Here is a 2118-nt window from a genome sequence, read left to right on the forward strand (position 1 = left end):
ACCCCTCGGTTCTAACATTAACTATTTACAAAGGCAGAAAGGGAGATTAATCGAGTTCTCGTTAGTATATTTTTCCTCTTTCACGTTCAAGCTATATAGGTCAAGTTACTACCACCAGGCTCATAAAGCTACCCCTGGAAATACCCTAAACTCCTCCTATGAAAGGAAATACCCTAAACTCCTCCAAAGGAAATACTCTAAACTCCTCCTAAAGAAATACCCCAAACTCCTCCTAAGGAAATACCCTAAGCTCCTCCAAAGGAAATACCCTAAACTCCTCCTAAGGAAATACCCTAAACTCCTCCTAAGGAAATACCCTAAACTCCTCCAAAGGAAATACCCTAAACTCCTCCTAAGGAAATACCCTAAACTCCTCCTAAGGAAATACCCTAAACTCCTCCTAAGGAAATACCCTAAACTCCTTTTTTTTTTTTTTGTTTTTTTATTTTTTACAGCAAAGGAGACAGCTCAAGGGCACAAAAAAGTAAACATTAATAAAAAAAAAAAAGCCCGCTACTCGCTGCTCCTAAAAAGAATCCAAAGAATCCTACGAAACCCTTGTCAAATGTGTGTTCTTGGCCGCAGTCACCATTCTCTCACTCTTCTCTTCCTCTTCTCACGCTTCAGAACGCCACTTACCACTTTGATACCACGGACGAGGAGGCGTGGGCGCTCGTGAGTGCCTCGCTGGACCAGGTGGAGGCGAAGAAGCTGACCCAGTGCTGCCGTGATGCTGTCCAGTGCTGTGCGGAGGCGCTGAACAGGCCTGAAGGTACTGGTGGTGCTGGTTCTGGTAGTAGATGTAGAAGGAGGAGGAGGAGGAGGAGGAAGAGGAGGAGGAGGAGGGTATAACAGTGGTAGTTTTAGTAGTAGTAAGTAGTAGTAGTAATAGTATTAGTGTATATCTATCTATCTAATTATCAAACTATCTATCTCTTCGCCAATTAATGTATTTATCTATCTATCTATCTATCTATCTATATTTATCTCTCGTTGTAGCATCATTTAGTTTTAAGGATATAGACCACCAAGTCATTTATAGAATCTGTGTAGCCTGAGATATCTATGTAAATCTCTCCCCTCCTCACAGCTGACCTCCTGGGGAAGCCTCGTCAAATATGTGTGCTTATAAATCACACCCACAGAAAGGCCATAATTACCCCCACTTGGACCCACTAATTACCCCTAAAACAGATACGGGACAGGTCACATACCAACCCACTCTCCCTTTTAATGATTATGATCGTCTCCCTCAACAGCTGACGAAGGGTTCTGCCCGGGGACGTGGGATGGCTGGGTGTGCTTTCCCCCGACAGCCCCGGAGACCTTCATGGCCTTCCCTTGCCCTGCCTACGCCTACAAGGGAATGCCCGAGTGTGTCTGTAAGTAGAGAGAGAGAGAGAGAGAGAGAGAGAGAGAGAGATGTTCTCTCTCTCTCTCTCTCTCTCTCTCTCTCTCTCTCTCTCTCTCTCCCTTCTTCCTCCTCCTTCTCCTCTTCCTCCTCCTTCTCTTCCCCCTTCATCACCCTTTCCTCCTCCTCCACCTCCACCACCACCATCAACACCAGTGGAGGGGCGGAAACACTGCCTGGTGGACGGCACATGGAAGGTGGATGCGCGGGGGGTGGAGGTGACGGACTACTCCACCTGTAGCCACCGACGCCACCACCTGATAGCCTATTCCTGGGACGCCGCTACGCACGCCCTCTCCCTCCTCGCCCTACCCTTCGCCCTGATCCTCATCCTCTGCTACAGGTAAGAGAGGTAGATTGACAGGTAGAGGGAGGAGGAGGAGGAGGTTTAAAAGGAAGGAAGGCAGAGAGAAGAATATTGATAAAGTGAAGAAATAGATAGATAGATAGATAGATAGAGAGTAATCATCATCATCATCATCGTTGCCAGACAGCTTCGAGTTCTCCAGAGGTTCATTCTTCACGCCAACCTGTTCGCGGCGCTCCTGGGCAAGGCGTTCTTCAACCTGCTGGAGGTGGCAACACTGCAGATGCCAGAGTACTTCCAGGTGAGAGAGAGAGAGAGAGAGAGAGAGAGAGAGAGAGAGAGAGAGAGAGAGAGAGAGAGAGAGAGAGAGAGAGAGAGAGAGAGAGAGAGATTGTGTCAT

The 2118-nt window shown here is 47.5% G+C and overlaps 1 protein-coding gene across 1 annotated transcript in view; it reads left to right on the forward strand.

The window, feature by feature from the left end:
* The window catches only part of LOC126993591 (corticotropin-releasing factor receptor 1-like), a gene marked incomplete at its 3' end in the record, with an annotated part of 3981 nt that extends 1962 nt beyond the window's left edge, over positions 1-2019 (forward strand). Inside the window, 4 exon segments of the mRNA XM_050852724.1 lie at positions 628-772; positions 1260-1382; positions 1568-1754; positions 1902-2019. Of these exon segments, the coding sequence (XP_050708681.1) occupies positions 628-772; positions 1260-1382; positions 1568-1754; positions 1902-2019 (573 nt within the window).
* Positions 2020-2118: the final 99 nt, after the last annotated feature.

Source organism: Eriocheir sinensis, unplaced genomic scaffold (genome assembly GCF_024679095.1).
Source record: "Eriocheir sinensis breed Jianghai 21 unplaced genomic scaffold, ASM2467909v1 Scaffold64, whole genome shotgun sequence".
Classification (NCBI taxonomy): domain Eukaryota; kingdom Metazoa; phylum Arthropoda; class Malacostraca; order Decapoda; family Varunidae; genus Eriocheir; species Eriocheir sinensis.